The 18,875-nt window shown below is 43.1% G+C and overlaps 1 protein-coding gene across 1 annotated transcript in view; it reads right to left on the bottom strand.

Moving 5' to 3' along the window:
* rps6ka1 (ribosomal protein S6 kinase a, polypeptide 1) overlaps positions 1-15,179 on the bottom strand; it is a 34,845-nt gene extending 19,666 nt beyond the window's left edge. Inside the window, exons 1-2 of the mRNA XM_037485867.2 lie at positions 14,524-15,179; positions 9,118-9,162 (exon numbers count right to left, since the gene is read on the bottom strand). Of these exons, the coding sequence (XP_037341764.1) occupies positions 9,118-9,162; positions 14,524-14,586 (108 nt within the window). The 5' untranslated portion in view covers positions 14,587-15,179. The remainder of the gene's footprint in view (positions 1-9,117; positions 9,163-14,523) is intronic.
* Between the last annotated feature and the right edge of the window lie 3,696 nt (positions 15,180-18,875).

Genomic DNA, 18,875 nt, shown 5'->3' with positions numbered 1-18,875 from the left:
TTGATCTAAGGGTTAGATAGTCAGTCAGACTGCACTTTAAACGGACACTTTAATCTCTAAATCCAATTTGGTGAAAACATAATCCCCTTATATTTCATCAAAATGAACTGTCATATTCTTTTAAGATTTAAGAGCAACAATTATGATTTGAATTGGTCTATAAAAAGTAGGTGCTGTTAATGATGTTAGGAGATTATTGAGCATCCGAGTATAAAATAATGAAACCAATGTGATCACATTGTGTGTGAATTGCTGTAGGATTCTCCCAGGGGTCTCAAAGTGTGATCCCAGCTCTCACCTACTGATCGATACATTGACTGCTGTCAGTCATCAAAGAAATGCTATTACTTGTTATCAGCCTATTATTAATATACCAAGTATATTCTCCATATGTCTCCATAGGATTTGAACAAACTTGTCCATGCATTTATCTTTCGTAGACTGGACTATTGTAACAGTGCCTTCACAGAGACAGTGGGTTATTAAATCACTCCAGTTCCCTGTCCAATAAAAAAAAAAACTTGCTGACTGTTTATAAAGCACTGAATGGTTTGGGGCCCAAATAGATTTCTGACCTTCTGCTACCTTACAAACCATCGGACCCTCGGGTCGTCTTTTATGTTCCCAGTCAGAACCAAACACGGAGAAGCACCGTTCAGTTATTCTGCTCCAAACTCCCAGAGGTCTGCTGAAACTTTAAAGGTGCTTCACATCAATCCCGTTTGCTGCAGACTCAAGGATGTTGATAAATATCCTGCGTTTATGCATTTTACAAACTGTAAACTGCAATGCATTTCTATTTCTAGTGCATGTAACGTTTTAATGAAGGTTATCACTTGTTATAAAATGTGCAAAATGTTTATTTTTATATATCTTGATGCTTGTAATGGTTTTATGTGAAGCACTTTAAATCTCCTCGTTGAAATGTGTTTTACACATAAACACAAACCCTAGAGCTCACACCCTGCTTACTATTCCTGGTCAGGCTTTGTTTGTGTGTACACATGTGTTGGCTAAAAGTCACCCCGGAGTCTCTGCGCCACAGTGCCAACGTCAGCACTTTCCTCCTTTACAATGTAAAGGTTGGCATTCCTTTCCCATGACTCTTGCACTCTGTTCAGTCATATTTCAGGGGAGATGTACATGCGTGCAAGAAATATGCAACAGAATAGATTTACAAAACTCAAGACTCCAGACAGCTGCAACATTTAAGGGTTTATCCAAGAAACAGAATATCAAATTAATATATTGCATATTTGAATACAAGTTTCACTGCTTTAAAGGACACACGTGCACCGATTCTGCCACAAACGTAAGGAATACACTCGCACAGCACTTACCAGACAAAACTGTATTAAGGGCATGTTAGACTACATCCTGCACCCCAAAGTGATATAATCAGTCACATACCACCCTATTCTCTCTAAAGCCAACCCTCTCTCCTGTTAACCCCCTCCTCCCACCCTGCAGTGGAATGTGAAGAGTTGCTCTGTTGCGCTCCAAGGCGTGTCCCAACCTTGTTAATACACGCCTCTGCTCACCAGGGATCACAGCCATCGCTCCCCTGGCGAGATTCACCACACTTTTGCAAGATGGAGGTTTAAAAAAAAAAAAAGAAAAGAAAAAAGAAAAGAGTTTTGACACTTTTTACTTTTGCTAATGCTGTGCACAGAAACACGACGAAGAGCAGGATGGAGCTGCATGGACAATGCAACAGCCATCCTCTGTCCTGATCACAGAGCTGGTGAAACGTTACCAATATTAGAAAATATGTCGACGTTCATTGGAAACTGGCAAAGAGGAGCAGCAGACGGTTGGGAAGTAGTATCATACTGACATAGCGGCAGGTTTTTCTTCTGGATAGATGTGTGACATTCGCAATATTCAGCTTTCTCACACTTCCAGTTGGCTGACAAAAACACAGGTGATTTTTTTTTTATTTCCCTGCAACAGAACATCCTGGTGTGAATATGAGCTTCGGCATGAGCTTGAGGCAATAATCACACATCGCCAACAAAAGTAACTGACGCATACATAAATCATACCATTAGTCAGCAAAACCCAAAAGGGGCGAGAAAGTGGAGCAGTTCAAAAATGAAAGGTAGAGGTAAAAATGCAAACAGCTCCTGCAGGGAGGCGAACCAAGAGAAAATGAAAGAATAAAAGGAAGATTGTAGAAAAGAAATAAGTCACATTTTCTCTCTACTCTGACGTTCAGCCCTGGGGCCATCACAGACAAACATGGGTAGGGAAGATGGGAACGGACAAACAGGAAGTAAACCCCACATGGGGAGACTACAGGCTTTTCATGGTGAGACATTGAGAAGGTATTGAGGCCACACATATTAAGATACAGCAAGCAGCGAGTTGGCTTAGCAAAACAAATGGAAACAGGGTTTTAGATAACATGCAGGAATAAACTGCAGTTTTCAATTGTTGTGGTTGCTGCTGTTGTTAAAAGTCCAAAAAATATCTATTTTTTTAATACTGTAGGATATGCTTTTCAGTAATGCTTTTTAACTCACATTCCAAGAATTGAAAAATCATTCAAACTTAGTTTTGTTACTTATTATATCATGTTAAGCTAAATACACTATGCACGCACGCACACACCTTTGCTGTCATTTCCATGAGTCCCGAGGCGCAATTTAAAATTCAAAGATCAGTGACACACCCTTGGTTTTGTAGTCTGCAGCATGCAGATATGCAACAATCTAGTCTTAATTAGTGTAATCAGCAGTAACATAGCAACCAAAACCACTTGTGAAAGGAAGTGAGATTATGCATTTTTCTTATATAAATCCAATGCAAACCGGTCTGGGGTGGATGTCATCCATAGGACTTTAAAAAGCATCACCTCGGAGTTCAAGGTAAACCACGTATGACCTGAAGGCGGTACAGGATACCCAAGCAATTATCGCTGCGAAAGGATTGCATAACATTTTGTTTAATACACCCAGACTGCCTGTGCTTAATCTTCAATCTTTTTATCATAAACAAACTGATAATATAAAAGGAATCGGTTTGGTTATTGCATGTATGTGTGTGTAGCAATGCCAGCAGAACCAAATGCAAGGACATGTTCGAAAAAGACAACGAGAGCAGTTTCCATGCCTACAACACGCATGTGCACACAAAGAGGCTCATGGCTGCGCGAGCACATGCCGCGAGGCTAGGAAGCCCGACTCGCTAGCATTGCAGCGCTCCGCGATAGCCCAGAGGTCAAAAAGCTCCAGATGCGAGCTGCCATCCCTGCCTACACACGCTCTTCACTGGTAAATATTTAATCAGTCCTGGAAACACTAAACACCGAGGCTGTGCTGAGCCCTCCTTGTGAACATGAAGTCAAGGATGCAGTGCCATGTGAAAGCCTGCGGTTCATGATCCGAGGATATATACAGATTAGCCAGCAGTGCATTGGATCATAAATCACAGAAAACTACATGATCGTGCACACACGCGCACACAAACACACACACGTGAATGGTTTCACTGCTGTGCGCTGAACGGACTGGAGGGAGAACCATGCATGTAGGGCGGCCTACTGTTTCCTCTACTCCCCCCCCCTCCCTCCTCTCGCTCCCGTCTCCCCCTCCGCTGTGCCCTCTCACCACTCGGTCAGTAAAGCACAAATATCACCCGCTCAGCACCTGGCTGCAATAGACAGACATTATGAGGGAGTACAACAGAATGTCACTGGCACCACTGGAGAAGGGCACCACTGGCAGGTGGGGGTTGGTAAGTTGGAATCGCACCAGCAGAAATAAGAAAGACTTTTAAACTCAAGATGTTGTACCAAACTTGAAGCTTCGGTTGGTTAAATCATTGCAAATATGCAACCAATTGCTGGTTCACGCTTTGCAAATATGAAGATCTGCTTGTCGCCTCATATGATGTATGAATTATATACGTCTACATGTTTGTGAAACACAGTATGAAGACATTACTCTCGGCTTCTGGAAATGGGGTTTAACATTTTTTTTTTTTACATTCTATAGAGAAATTGTTAGACAACATAATTGTCAAAAAGACTAATAATAATCATTACTCGCAACCTTAATGACAATATGGTCCTATTAATGTCCATTTTGCAGCAGCAGTATAAATCTACTTAGCCTTCATGGAATTGTAAGCTTTAAAAGTATACATTAAATCATATACTTTACCAAGGCTATTTAACAAGAAGCTTAAAAGTAGACAACAGGTTCAATTAAATTCCCCTAATTCAGACTTGAAATGTACCTGTGAGAAGTTGGTAGTTGGAGAAGAAAATATAAAAAGAAACTTGTTACAATCACTCCTGCAAGACACGTCCACCTTCCGTCCATATGCAGTTTTTTTCCAAATTGTGATATCCGGGCCGGTATTTTATTTTTTTAAACTAGACCGAATAAAGTTCTCGAACCCAAGCTTCATATTTATGCAGAAACATACCGATCATACCATTCCTGTCCTAACCCTCATGCAGAACCACGCCGGGCCAAAACATCAACCAGACACCGGGACATCTGACCTTGTTACACACACACACACACACACACACACACACACACACACACACACACACACACACACACACACACACACACACACACACACACACACACACACACACACACACACACACACACACACACACACACACACACACACACACACACACACACACACACACACACACACACACACACACACACACACACACACACACACACACACACACACACACGTCTTGGTTTGGTCCTTCAACATTACGTTTATAATGACCAAAACCAAAATGGTTCTAGCGCTCGCCTTGTGCTTCCCCATTATGTCTAGAAAAGCTGCAAAGGCTGTGTCCTCAGAATGTGTCCTCCACCTTCTGCACAGAGCGAATTCGGGAATTACACCATTATAATCCCACTTTTCCTGTTGCCTGGGTTGGCTGTCAGCTGCTTTGATGTGAAACCATGACAACCAGTTCTCCTCACAAAAGTTTCTGAGGTCATGTATTCATTTTATGTTGAATTAAAATGTGTAATAAAAAATAAATCTATCAGGTGTAGCAATTTGTGGAAAATAAAGGGCAAAAGCTTGTCCTGAAACCTTTGACAGGTAGAATTAACCAAGCGAAGTTAATCTTTTCAAGAAGACATCAACTGTGATTTAAGACCCATCAATGGGTAAGGTATGAAAAGTAAAATATCCTTTAAAATCGATGGCACATCATGAATTTATTAAGGTGGTTTCAAACTTTTGAAGGACAAGAAACCTCATGTCGCAATCACAAGTTTCACCAGTTATTTCACACATGAGATAACAATCAGGAGTTGGAAACCGTCATGATGAAGCAGATTAGCTCAGTTTATGAGGGTAACATTGTTAATACTTCATTGAGACCAAATGACTCAGCACAAAACGAAACCCAAATATAAATGAGACTATTGTTACTTTGGTTAGAATGTGGATTAAGGAGAGCAATGTACTTGCTTGTGTACGTTACAACAAGGCTGAATGAATCAGCTCCTACGAGCCTCATCACATCTAGTTTTTCAGATCATAGCTTCTAATTTTCTAAATGATGGAGGTATAGAATGATATATTAAGTGTTCTTTTTAAAACAAAATCCTAAACAAAATTCAGGTTTGACCGTCTTTAAGACAGCACTAATCCCATTATTATTATTATTATGATTATACTGTAATGCTGTGGACTCATGATTGTTTAAATTAGTATGTCCCCATTTAACATCCTAATCAATTCTGGTGGAGAGAGGGATATACCTCTGTATTAATAGCCTGAAGAGATTTTTTTAAATATCTTAATAAATCAAAAGATTTACAAATACCTTGAAAAACAGTCAAAGCAGCAAATATTTACGTTGAAGATGACACTAGCAATCATTTGCCGTTTTGCTTCGTAAATACATTATTTTATTATGAGAATGTATGCAGATGCAGGCTTTTAAAATAAAATAACTAACTCAGTAAAAACAGCATCAACAAGATCTTTCAAAATAAGGGCAACAGAGTCCTAATGTGGTTGTTGGCCTGATTTGTGTCCTCATGCAGGGTCCCTTTTGCCTGCCAGGCTGATACATTTTCAGTGCACTCAAGAGTCCCGAAGGAGAAAGCTGAACCCTCGGTCTCCCAAAAGCACCTTTCTAAAGCCAGTCGGTCTGTCACAATCATTGTTTCAGCTTTTTGAACAAATCGTTCTGCCTGGTAACCCTCGATGACAATGAGGTTGATGCAATTTATTGCAAGAAATGGGCCCATTTTAACACAGAGCCAATCACTGTGAGCCTGGCGTAGTACCGGGGAGTAGATTGTCGGGTAATGTGATCCCTCTGCGACGAGACCGATCAGATGAAACTCCTCTGGGGAGACTGTCGGATCATCCAATCAATGCACCTCGCATGAGGCTATTTGTGTCATTTGTGTTGTGTCACACCCAAACCCAAGTCCTTTTTCCAATGGATTATCGCTTTTAAATCATGATGGTTGTTTAAATAAAAAAAATGCGCAATACAAACTTGTCTCTTCCCTTCACATATTGATAAAAGGCCAGGAAAGAACCATTTTTTGTTTTACTTCATTATAAACCAAATATTTTAAGGTTTTGGAAGATTCAAGGTAAACATATTGTGCTCTCGTGATCATTAATTATGCAATATCTTTGGTTTGTCTGTTTTCATAGACGGCAAGTTGTCAAAGCTCTAAAGTATTTCACAAGAAAAAAAGCAACGTAATGAAATGTTTTGTGACCATCAAAATTGCAAAAATGTTACCTACAATCATCTCAAAACTCTTAGATTGATTTCTTAATCAATACATCAACACTTTATGCAAAGGAAAATTAGCTTCCGCCCCAGCCAGCACTACTCAACTTGCTTTCCATTTGTATCTGCTTGCTTTGCTAAAACCAAACCACAAAAGGACGAGGCAGAGGGTTGTAACCCTGCGTGCAGCAGTCTGCCAGGGGGGGCCTCACCTACTGCTTCCGGTTAATGCCTCAGAAAGAAAAAAAGAAAAAAAGGACCCTGAGAGAGACAAGAACAACGGTACCAGCTGTGTGACCTGCTCACACATATTAACCGAGTGTGTGAAGAGAGAGAGAGAGAGAGAGAAGTAGCAGGACACGAGTGACAGCTCATTTGAAGACAGACTTCACCTCACTTCACTTCACCCCACCACCCCACCCACCCACCCACCGACCGACGCACTTCCGTTGTCTTAAAGTGTCTAAGGATTTAAACATCGGTTTAGCCAGCAAGGACAGAAACACTCTCGGCCTTCTCTTCTTGGTTTCAATCGTTACCTTCCCGTCCCAGTCCTTCAGAATCCACCCCCCCCCCCTTCTCCTCCTCCTCCCCCCCGGTTTGCTGGAGCCACGTAACTCCCAAGGCTGGAGTAGATAACAGTCATTATCAAATTGCCAGCATTTCTAAAGCAGCAAAACATCGATCGCACTAGCACTTGGTTAAAACTTCTCTGCTCGTCCGGGGGCCAGAAGAATCCGGAGGTCTGATGAGTCCGTGTGACATTGTTTTATACACAGACCTCATGTCATCCACGTCAAAAGAAATCATCATATAATAATGACTAACATCTTTCTTTTTGTTCGAGTAACATGATTAATCCTAAAACAGACAGAATCCCTAAACCCATTTATAGGTCATCCTCATTAACAACATCACATAACTTGGAATAACATAGTTGGAATAATCCCCAATCAATTAGCAAAAGATTTAATGTACATAATTACTGACCTGCCCAGGCCTGAGCGATAGTCAAATACGATCATCATGTTGTGATGATGTGATTATAGGCGTATCAATGCAATTACCTTGCATCTGCGCCTATGCTGAGCGTATGAAGTGGATCGGGTATCTGCTACGATGGGACCAGACCAGTTTCTCTCCGTTTCAGCGTCACTTTTTATGTCGCGACAAGCTGCTAACTCGGTTTTTATTGACACAGCAATCTCCGGCATCATGTTGCCTTCCAGAGAAATGATTCCAAAGACCTCACAGTGCACAGGCGAGGTTTCTAGGAAAAGGGATTTATGTAATCATCTGTATTCATTTCATGTATACGGATATATGCGGCTTCACTTAGACATTGCTTTCCTAACCTTGTAAAACAATACAAATATATATTTACCGATTTTTTATTTACTCATATAATGGTATCTGATACATTTCGTCAGCGGCACCCGATTCAGCCATTGGAGTCAGCATTGGACTCATATCCGTGTTTGTCTCCATGCATTTCATGAATTCATCCGTGTTGACAAAATAGGCGTATTGACATTGTGATAACGACCCCAACCCTCTTCAGGTATATAAAGAAAATCAAGATATGAATGGCTTTTTACCGATGTTGGGCCTGTTGGACTCTTTGACTGAAACCCATCTGCTCCGCTGGGGTCGTAGAACATTGTTCTGAACTGAATGAAAATACTACAAAATACTCCTGTGTCTTTCACCCAATGAGAACCAGTGAGGGGGGGGGGGGGGGAAAGAGGCTAAAGCTAGCGGGAACATTTGCTTGTCCTCTGCTACACAGCTGGAGATTATTAGTCTACAGATGGAACCAGGATCACGTTTCAGAGCAGGACAATAAGAGGCCAGCCAAGAGCTAGGAAAGAGCTGACTGCATGATTCTCAGCACCGTTTTTGTCAGTCTGTACGCGCCCGCTTGCGTGTGTGTGTGTGTGTGTGTGTGTGATGTAGTTCACGGGACAGACGAGGACACGGAAAATACGTAACAGTTATTGGCTGTATTATATTGATCCAGACACATTACTATACACGGTAGCAGGTCTGTCGCTCGATCACACACACACGTCAAACACATTAAACTGCAGAGGGCTGACGCCCGCAGAGGGCTGTCAATGCAATTGCTATATAAATAAATCAAAAGCACAGTCACACATGTGCATGGACACGGTTTCACGGAACAAATGCCTGCCGCTGCTCGCCTTCATGGAGAAGAACAAACAAAAGCCAAAGAATGTTGCACAGTGTGCCAAAGTCACTCTTATTTATTGGTTGTTAAGACGCACAAATGTTGAGTCACATTTGGGCGTCTTTGCATGCGTGAGTGTGCGTGTTTGTGTTCCAGAGAGATGTACCTTGACGGCAGCCGTGACTCCATCCTCAGCGGTGCTCTGCCCATTCTGTCAAAAGAGCAGATGTGAGAAACAGTCAGAGTATGACAGTGCATATCTTGTGTGTACGCGTACAGAGAGAGCAGACACAAAAAGAGTGTAGGGGGGGGGGGGGGGGGGGGGAGAGCTACGAGGGAATATCTGCAAGACTGTGGGGGTGGCAACAGTCCGCTGCATCCAGCACTTTGCTCCTCTGCTGGCAAACCTAATAATCACGGGCTGACACATAAATGCCCTTCGTCCATCCGCTCCCCAGTTAGGTGAGTGTTGCAGAGACGGGTAATCGTTGTTATTTGCAGAACAATAGCTCACCGAAGGCTATTCAGAAGATCAACATTGTTGTTCATGCAATAATGCTTCAGCAGTGGGTGGCTAACTTTGAACATACAGTATAATTTCAGTCACAGAGCATGATTATCATTCTGTGGTAGACAAAGGAGGAACAATAAGGAGTATTACATGCAGATGGGATACCTGTGATGTAATGAACTTTTAAAAAGGAAGCGGACATTATCATGTAACTTAACTTCCCATAAAGCAATATAGCAATGTTCAGAGCCTAAAGACAATTGTTTTCACTCCATGAGACTATTACATTGACCTCAACATGTAAAAAAAAAAAAAAACATGTGTCCTTTCAATGATGTATGGCCTTATCATACCTCATGTGTAGATCAATCTATTAGGAATGCAGACCCCCTTCCAGTGATCAAAGAAACACTCCTGGTTCCGGAGTCAAGTATTCCCGGGCCGAGTCGGAGAACACCCTAAATAAATACTCCCTGGCCTTTTCCGCTTTTTGCTTTGTTTTTTTTTCTCCCCATCACACAGGGGCGACGCTGAGGTTGCTCACTTCCTACATGCCCTCGGCCCGCTTCCTATTCCTTTAGACTGCAAGGACAAGGCCCGACAGGCCGTCAACACAATGACGAGCAGCGTCCGTAACAATCACCCATCGCACAGAAAGCAGTGCGAGACGAGATGGAGGCACAGGCAGCGACATGAGTGCGGTTTGTTTGGGCTCTTCTATACTGAAAGAAAAAAAAAGACCGTCTGATACAAAAATGAATTACACCGTGGATCGGATTTACTGCGATACCTCACAATGCATTCTGTGCAGAGACTGGATGCACTTCCTTTCCCCCCCCCCCCCTGCTTCGAGCAATAACCAACAGCTCTAGATTGGATGGGCGCTATAACCTTGGGCATTTAAGGGAGACCAGCAGTTCATCTGGTTGGAGTTTAATTATCTACTCAAAAGAGGAAATGCAATTTAGCAAAGTTGTGCCAGTCATGGCAGCTGGCAACGTGAGGGAACAGGAGAACTGGGGACAACCCGAGTGGCCAGATGCAGTTTGAAGTCAAGTTTTACTGGTTATTTCAAAAGAAAACCCGGGGAGGAAGTTCAGTGTGTGTTCTGGGCCTCGGCAGACTGAATCTCAAAGGGAAATCTCCCCACTTCCTTCCACCTTCTGACTCTTCCCTTCCTTCCTTCCACGCCATCAGTGAGCTGCGTTTGGTAAAGTGTGCTGACCACTGGTGGGAATCCTCCAACTGTCTAGTTTCTGTGTGTGCGGTCAACAATGCCGTCCCAAAAATTGCCGCTAAACACACTGCAACCCCCATTAGCTTTGCATGGCTGATTCAAGTGGCCCAGTTAATGGGGCCCTCTGTCCGCTGGGCTTCCTCCACGAGAGAGCGCAGGAATGCAGGCGCACGTACAGATGGATATGCGCAAACACAGTAGAAATCCAACACCGTTAAGAAAGAAACAGATAGTGTACTTGAACTATTATGCACATTGAACACCTATGGGAGATTCACACAGGATCACTAGAAGGAAATTACAGCCCACGGGCAGGCAGTGAACTAATTTACCCAGCAGCTAGAGACAGAACCTTTCATTTCTCACAGGAACCCTGCATGATTAAGCAAAGTAAACGATCTCAGAGCACCGAAGCCGTGTTTGATTTGTTGTTTTAACAGTCTTATTTGAGCAGCACCTTCACGTAACCAGGCAACTAAAAAAAATAAGAATTTCTTTTGTCTGAGCCTTTGATTTGGATGTCCTGTAATCTCTCGGGTTAAACTACCACTGCAGTCTTTTGGATAACGGCCTCGCTTACAGGTTAACTTTTTACTTTTGATTATTTAAAAAAAAAAATGAGGTCTTTTCTTTCTCAGGGAACCTATCAAGCGAAGGGTTTTGTTATCACATGCCTGCACCCAGCCCTGCTCCACTGCTGCACCGCTGCTCAGGTGTTCAACAGGTCGCACCCAGATTTACTGCAGCTAAGCCCGCAGTATGAGCACGTATGAACTGAACCACAGCAAGCACAAACTCACAAGTGCTCGAGAGCGCCTTGCTGACCACGCCTAGCTTGCAAACATGGCACACATTCCTCATATGGACCTTGCTTTATCTTCTAGAGGAGGGAACATTTCGCAAGAGGTGAACAGTCCTGTGCTTCCACACCATTTCTGCATGTGCAATCCTGCATTTTAAGTCTTTGCGCGTGCCACCCTTCCTGAGAAAAAACACGTTTTAAGTTTGCTTCCATCTCGCCTCCTTCATCTAACGAAGAAATAGAATTCCACCTTCTCTCTGAAAAGGGGGACAGAGTATAAAGAATGTGTGAGAAAAATGGACTTTACGTGGAGTCCAGGCGCTGGTCGAAATACAATTTCCTCCAGAGCAGGAACCAACAGCAGTTCAGGTTGTAAAAGAAGATAGCAGATTCAAAGCTTATGGTTAAAAGAAAGCACCTATTATACTGAAAAAAAGAATTGCACAGAAATAATTCTGAAGGCCACAGAGAAGCCATTGTGAAAGCAAAAAGGAAAAAAAACACTGATTGGAAAAACAAAGTCTCTTATCAAGTTACAAAGTCAAAGAAGGAGCGAGAGCAAGAAAAGAAATGTAAATGATAGACAGGTGTCCCTTCTCCAATTGACTTTTTGGCCTGTTTTAAGAACCTTTAATATACTCAGCACTACTTGAAGCGATACTGAGCGTTTTACCATGTTTCCAGGATCCCCTCTATGGATCAGTCCAATCACACATTTCAGGGTTAGGCACTGGAGGGGTTATTCATTAAGAGTTACAGATCTGCAATAGATAAAACATTGACAGAAGCATGACTCAGCTTTCCTGGAGGACCTTCACTGACGACAGTGGCCAGTCAACTGGGAAAGGACGGGGATGATTTGTTAAAACTGTCCTTTTTAAAAAGACGATTCAATGAGAAGTTAATTCATAAGAGAAATGGTTTTCTGAATGAAAGGGAGCAATCCAAAAACACTTTGAAATGGCTCCATTTGCACATTTCTGCTTGCTTTGTCACAGCTTCAAGCACAAAATCTCGTGAATCCGATTTCCATTCATGGCACCTTCCAAACACAAGCACTGACATAATGAGTGGCTGGTGAATAAACAACTGCAACACAACAACTCCCTCTGTGTGGAAATGTGTGCGGATAAGAACAACAATGTCTTTGTGATAACATTTCATCCTTTGTTTTTCAAAAATCGTCCAAAAGTGCATCTCTGTATCCATCCCATCTGTCTGCCTCCAGTTTGACTCCCCCCCCCCCAACATGTTTGCTGGCACGGCCTCCAGTCTCGCTCGCCGTTTCTGCTCAATCAATCTGAGCCCCGAGCTGTCTCGCTCTGCCATCGGGAACCAAAGCGTGCAGCCGGCTGGTAGGTTGGTGACTGAGATCCATGGCAAGGATCCCTCTCTGACTCTTGGTGACTTGTGCGATCAAATCAATTACAGACTCTAAGGAGGGGGCGCAATGCCGGCGTGAGAAAATCTCTATACCAGTATATCCATACATGTACATGCTGATATTCACACAAATATATTTTGCAATGGTGACACGTTTTTTTTTTTTTAATGGAAAAAACTTTACTCAAAACCTCGTTATGTTTCACAGTATTAAACTTAACACTCTTCACAGGCTCGGCACTACCATCTGTTCAGCTGTGACATGCTACTCAGCCAACTCATATGCTGCAGAATGCTGTAAATATTAGACTCTGCGGGGCAACCCGCAAGTCACCACGGTAGAGCTTTTTTCCCCCTGCATTATTTGTATGTTTTTCCCATTCATTGTAAGCCTCAAAAGCATCTGTTCCTCTACAATCAACCGTATCTCCCAAGTGTACATTAGATGGGAGTCTAGTTTCAACCGTTCTGATGCGTTGCATAACTTAATGAGCCGAGGCTTGTCACCCCGGCCTCAAGCTTGAGGAGAAAACTCAGGTTTTTCCAATTGTTTGTCAATGAATTATCACAAATTCTTTCCTCGGCGCCACGAATTAGAGAGGCTATCGGGGCGGAGAGATGGACAAATTAGTGTCATTACGAATGAGGCTCCTCTCTTCATCTCTCGTGAAGCTGATTGAGGACGCCGCGCAATGTTGTGAACAGAGCTATCCATCAGTGAGATGCGTCACACAAAATGTTGGTACAACAGGCTCACCTCGCACGCACAGTTGCCTGTCAAATCATAAAGAGACCCTACAAGTATCCCATTAGAAACCGAGGAAGCAGAGTGTAGCCCCAATAAGACGCAGGTTGCTTCCAAGCAGCTCATGTCTGCTCATCATGAACACAATGTGACACATGCATATTCATTAAGCAAGCAGTTTGTCCAAGAGACGGTTGAATAGTTCATGAATAATCATACTACACGAGAATGAGTCTCTCCCTGTCCATGCTCAACAATGTCATCATCCACCTGCTGCGTGTTAAATCAGACACTGCAGACAATTGAAACCCTGCAGCATCATGAGTGGTTTTGTAAATTACGCTTTAAAACATGAGCAGGAATACAAAAAATGATTCCGTCTTAATTCAATCATAAACGTACTGGTAAGTTTAATGGTCCACATGAGATTTCTTTTGAGGACATGTGTGAAAAGCCATTTGACAGAATTCACTGAAAACCACTTTGCGGGTGAGAGCTTCAGTGGAAGAAGAGAGATCTGCAGTCTGCACTGAGCTCTGAAAAGTGCTTCTCTTACAGGTAGAAATGGTCACGCCAATCATTGGACTATAAAATGACACACGCCTGTCTGCAAAGAGAAGAGTATCTGTGTGGAGTAAAAGTGGAAAGTCCTCCAGAACATCTGAACTTGTTTTGTGGAGAACACAGGACTATGAAATATGACGTGCCGAGCTAGGTGTGGTTTGAAAGAACTTTTTCTAGGAGAGTGGTGACTGAACACCTTGTAATTGAGTGCTGATGTGTTTTTTGTGCGCCATTTTACCTGAACGAAACCAAATGAGATTTTTTTTTTTTTTAAGGGTGAAACAAAGCACGCAAACAGCACGTCCAAAATATGATTTCACCTCTCATTACCTCCGTTTCGAGCTGCAGTAGTTCCATCGTGGGCCATGGCTCCGCTATCTGAGCAAGAGGCATTTTCGCAGGATTTTCTCTCTCCCCCCAAACACTCTCCCCTCGGCTGCTCAAGTACGAATTCGGTCTCCCCAAGATTGTGTTGGTGGCGCTCCCGTCAAGCGCAGTTCACCTGGAGGCTCCTTCCTCGGCTCCAAAGTCCAGGTGGAGAAGATTTCTCAGCAATTCGCTCTCCACTCAGAGGCGGCGAGCACGACCCGCGGCTTTCACAAACAAACACGCAACCACCCGCGGGTTGACTCCGGTCGGCTACTTGGCCACTCGTGCGTAATTGTCGAAAGTGAAAACACCACGGGGCACCAAACAAGTCCTCTTGTCCTTCCAGGTACGCGCGGTGGCTCCTCGGGCGCGAGCGGGAGAAGAGAGGGGAGCCCGGCGGTGGGGGTCTTCCGACAGGACTCTGCTCAGAAGGTCTAATGCCGAATGAAATCACTGACGTTAGCAGAAGTCCGCGCTGTTTTTCGCCATCGACGCCGTGTCGGATGTCTCCTTGCGTGCCTGCGCTTTTCCTCCGGGTTGCCAGCGGTGTGCGATGAGCGCAGAGAGACCTCGGTGCGGCTCCGTAGTACGAGCAGGCTCCGGCTCGAGCTGTTATTGGCAGACTCCTGCAGGATTCCCAGCCCCCCCCCCCTTCCCCCTTCCGCGCTAGCGCCGCCCAGGTCTGATCGCGCCATCCTCTGGCGCAGAGGTGAACTGCAAATACGTCATGCGAACTTACTGGATCCTGGCATCAATGGCCGGCTTTGGCCTTCTGTGATGCGCGCGTGTGGTGCAGCGGGGGCATCAGAGGGGTATTAGATCCTCTGCGTTCAAAGACACACCTGTCAATCAAGTCATGAATGGGAAGGAGTGGCAGCCGGAGAGCACTGCGTGGCTGCTCGATGTGGACTGTGGCCTTGATCGCATCAGATGGAGTTGCAGGGTATTGAGCAACTGTCTTTTCACTTCTGCTTTTTCCCAAACTACAATATATATTTTAATATACTTGGTGCATTGTCTTTAGATAGATACCACTGTCTCCTTTTGGTCTGAAAACAACACACATTGTTGCAAAGAATGATACGACATAGATTACACAATACACTCAATGTAAAAATGAACAGAGGCTAAAATGCGGGTTGTGACCGGTGCGGGTTGATTCCGTCTGGACATTAGATTAATGAGGAAAGTGTTTCATTGACAACAGCTTTTGCAACGGTCCTTGAAATCTTCAGTGATATAATACAATGCTCCAACACTTCTCTGCTTCATTCACTGCCGAGTGGATTTTGCTCTTTGGTTACTATTGGCAACTGGAGAGCATCAAACCGCATCCCAGTGGATGGATTTGATTTTTTTTCTCCATTCAAATTCAGTTAATAAAGACATTTCATGGAAACAAAAATGCATAAAAGGTTTTGGCAATTTAGCGCCCTTCTTTTGATGGATGCATTGTTTACCGTAATTACATGCAAAGGGCTTCTGCTGTTGCTACATTTATTACACCTATTCATCAGGGCAAACTGCACTGCACTGTCTTTAACAGTCTTTTACAACAAACAGATTCGTACTGGGGAGGGAAACATTTCCTTTTCGATGTCATTGCATGCTCTTGACACACCTTTGCCTCTTGGACTTTGCGTCAAAGCAGTAAACAGGAAACATGTGAGAAAAAGCTCATGCTCATATTAAGCTATTAATATGTCCTTTTTTATGGATGATTTGAAATTAAATTTAATGATCTATTATTTAGTGATGTAACACATGTATATTAGTGCCTATATGTTGGCACCTTTTCCTCTACATTTGCAAACACCAGGGAGAAGGAAGTCAATGGAAAGAGAGCGCTTTTAAGGTCAATGTATGATTTATTAGCTGAAAAATACCACAAAAGGGTTTGGAAGATAAGATACTACATAGAGATGGGCGGGTTCTCCATCATATTCACATTGTATTGCATATTTAAAGCCACTGCCCTCCCAAAGTTCACATTAACCCATCCATTCCCCTCCATGATGGATCAGCAGCTGCAAAGGGAACACTTTTGGCACGTCATAGTACTGCATTAGTCTTTGTCATTTGGTGCAGCAGTGTGACGGACCATTGCCCGTTTTTTCTCTTCTCTTCATCTTTCATCCTCTTTTCTTTGTCCCCTTTTCCATTATGTACACAACGTCTGCAGCTCCTATTTCCTGCTGTTTACAGCTCCTCCAGCACAATATGAAACATCACCCAAGTTAAGACTTTGATCCTATGGTGGAAATGAAGGCTGTAATAACGATCATTCATTGGAACAAATGAAAAGCAGGCTCGGGTAAATCGTTTTTTATAAAGGGGATGCTTTCCAAAAAGCAATACGTTGCACGTTACTGTCCGGAAGGGAACCGCTCAGAAAGGCTGTTGCTACGGGAAGACATATCGAGGTACAGCTGTTGGATCTGAGGTCCATTAGTATTCCCACTGCAGCGAATCTCTTCTTTAAATCATGATGCTCCAGTGACATCACAGGTGACAGCGATGACTCAGAGGTGTCTCCCACCCGGCGACAGAGACTCCGGGGATACCCTACCCCCACCTTCGGCTAGACAAGAAGCATCATGGGTAATATGACTCAGTCCAGTTTGCGGTGCATGGAGGAGTACTCCAACCTGACATGTTGGTGAATTGACGCAGGAGCAAAGGGATCTGAGTTCTGACTAAAAGGTAGATCTGGTGCACAAAAAACAAAATTAGATAAGCTGATGATACGATCAGACGATACTGCTGCCTCATTTTTAGTTCCAGCTGAAACCCCTAAAGGTGGAGTGAACGGAGAGCTACGTGGCGTATGCACAAGGAGAAACAATGACTCGTACGTCACCCATGCGATCAAAATGGAAATGTATGCATACTCAAGTTGTGAAGTGGCTGCCAGCCCAAAGACAGCATCTCAAAGTTCATCCGTTCATTTACTGCTGCTTTTTCTCAGATTTACTCCATTTCAGGCATTTCATCTGTATATTTGTTCAGCTTTGCTTCCTTAGTTTTGTCCTTTGACTAGTGCATACTTGTCCGTATTTCTTTTTGTTTCCTCTGGTTTTGATCTTGCTTCACTTTTTTCTGTTTTTCCTTTGCGATATTTAATAGAAATATTAGGATAGTCTGTGTGTGATCATTATTCTGTTTTACTGTTTTTTGATAAGGATGACAAAACCTGAACCGCATCTAAAGTACATTTAATATAGTTGAAGCATCAATAAAATGGTTTAGTTAATCCAAGGGATTACTTTGTAACACACGAGTCAGGAATTCAATGGACATTATGTTTTCAGTTACAGTAAATGTCAGGCTTCTACAACATTGCATTAAGAAAAAACAATCCTTCTGATCTCACTGAGCTCATGTTTCCAGTACAAAGATGAATGCCTTTAGTGGCGCGCAGAACCAATTAATGAGCTGTGTAATGATGGAACAAGGACAATTATTGAATCTCTGCTGACTCACTATGGCATCACATGATTAAAAATGATCTCCTTGTCGTGTAGAGATGATGACCAAATTGTGTAATTGCTCTTCAAACATCAGAAGCACGATCATTTGTCGCAGAGGTGAGGTGAGGTGAGGTGAGGTTGCAGATGGCAACATAGTGATCGGTAATAAATAAAGAGAGAGGGAGAGAGGCTAATCGTTTCACCCAATTCTCCATTGTTGCTTAAGAACTATGTTTTTTTTGTTTTTGTTTTCCAAACGACGCTTTGCAGTTACAGCTCCCAAAGCACACAGAGCCACATAACCTCATCGGCTAGTGACTGTAATGGGTGTGCTGTCAAGCTAATGCAGCATGTTACGGCTTGAGTTTCTATCTCTGGTATTTGGGCTGGGCAAAAATGCAAATCAACCACAAGGTCCTAATAGAAAACAAAAACCCGAGCCCCAATCCAGCCAAAAATAAACTACAGTGAGGTATCATTGTGTTGTATTGAATGTCACTGAGAGACAAGTCATAGTAAAGTTCAAAGTGAACATTCAAAGCAATAAGAAAATGAGGGTAAGAAAGCTTTTATCAATAAAATGTCACATATAGTACTCCTGTAAGTGGAAAAATAGCATAGAACTGGACAGGACAGGAGCAAGGGATACTGCTGGAGACTTTGAGTATCAATGGGCAAGAACTTTCCAATCCATTGGTTTCCCATTATAAGATCAGACTTGATTCAGCAGACTAGAGAACCTATGTCTTACGTTCAAGAGCAGTTATTTTTCCTCCAGCAGAAGACCTCTTGACTCAGCAGAAGATCAATTCTGATGCAGTCGGAACCGTTTCCCACTATTCA

The sequence above is a fragment of the Pungitius pungitius genome, chromosome 14 (assembly GCF_949316345.1).
Source record: "Pungitius pungitius chromosome 14, fPunPun2.1, whole genome shotgun sequence".
NCBI lineage: Eukaryota > Metazoa > Chordata > Actinopteri > Perciformes > Gasterosteidae > Pungitius > Pungitius pungitius.
This window is presented reverse-complemented; position numbering and strand designations above follow the sequence as displayed.